Here is a 391-nt window from a genome sequence, read left to right as displayed (position 1 = left end):
GGAACTTGTCTGCCTATTTAATGACTTTGCATTTGGAAGGTTTGGAGCACAATTGTATGTCCTCATCATGATTTATTAAAAATATATATATATATTTCCCATATGATATTTCAGGGAACAGGGGCAGCAAGCTTTGATGAGTTTGGAAATTCCAAGTACCAGAATCGGAGAACCATGAGCAGCTCTGATCGAGCCATGTTGAATGCCTTCAAAGAGATCAGCACCATGGCCGACAGGATCAACCTCCCCAGAAACATCATTGTGAGTGTCTCAGCCTACTGTTATTGAATTAGATGGTAACGTAATAATGCAATGTAATTATGCTGCCTTCAAGTGCACCTGGGAAGTTGGGCATTGTGTATATCGTCACACATTCAGGTCGGAAAGATGA

The 391-nt window shown here is 40.9% G+C and overlaps 1 protein-coding gene across 1 annotated transcript in view; it reads right to left on the bottom strand.

Annotated features, from left to right (window-relative positions):
• Positions 1-329: 329 nt before the first annotated feature.
• LOC107577800 (serine/threonine-protein kinase N2-like) overlaps positions 330-391 on the bottom strand; it is a gene marked incomplete at its 5' end in the record, with an annotated part of 8,975 nt that continues 8,913 nt past the window's right edge. Inside the window, one exon of the mRNA XM_016263833.1 lies at positions 330-339. Within this exon, the coding sequence (XP_016119319.1) occupies positions 330-339 (10 nt within the window). The remainder of the gene's footprint in view (positions 340-391) is intronic.

Source organism: Sinocyclocheilus grahami, unplaced genomic scaffold (assembly GCF_001515645.1).
Source record: "Sinocyclocheilus grahami isolate Dianchi unplaced genomic scaffold, SAMN03320097.WGS_v1.1 scaffold7279.1, whole genome shotgun sequence".
NCBI lineage: Eukaryota > Metazoa > Chordata > Actinopteri > Cypriniformes > Cyprinidae > Sinocyclocheilus > Sinocyclocheilus grahami.
The sequence above is the reverse complement of the archived record's forward strand: the minus strand, read 5'-3'. Positions and strand labels throughout refer to the sequence as shown.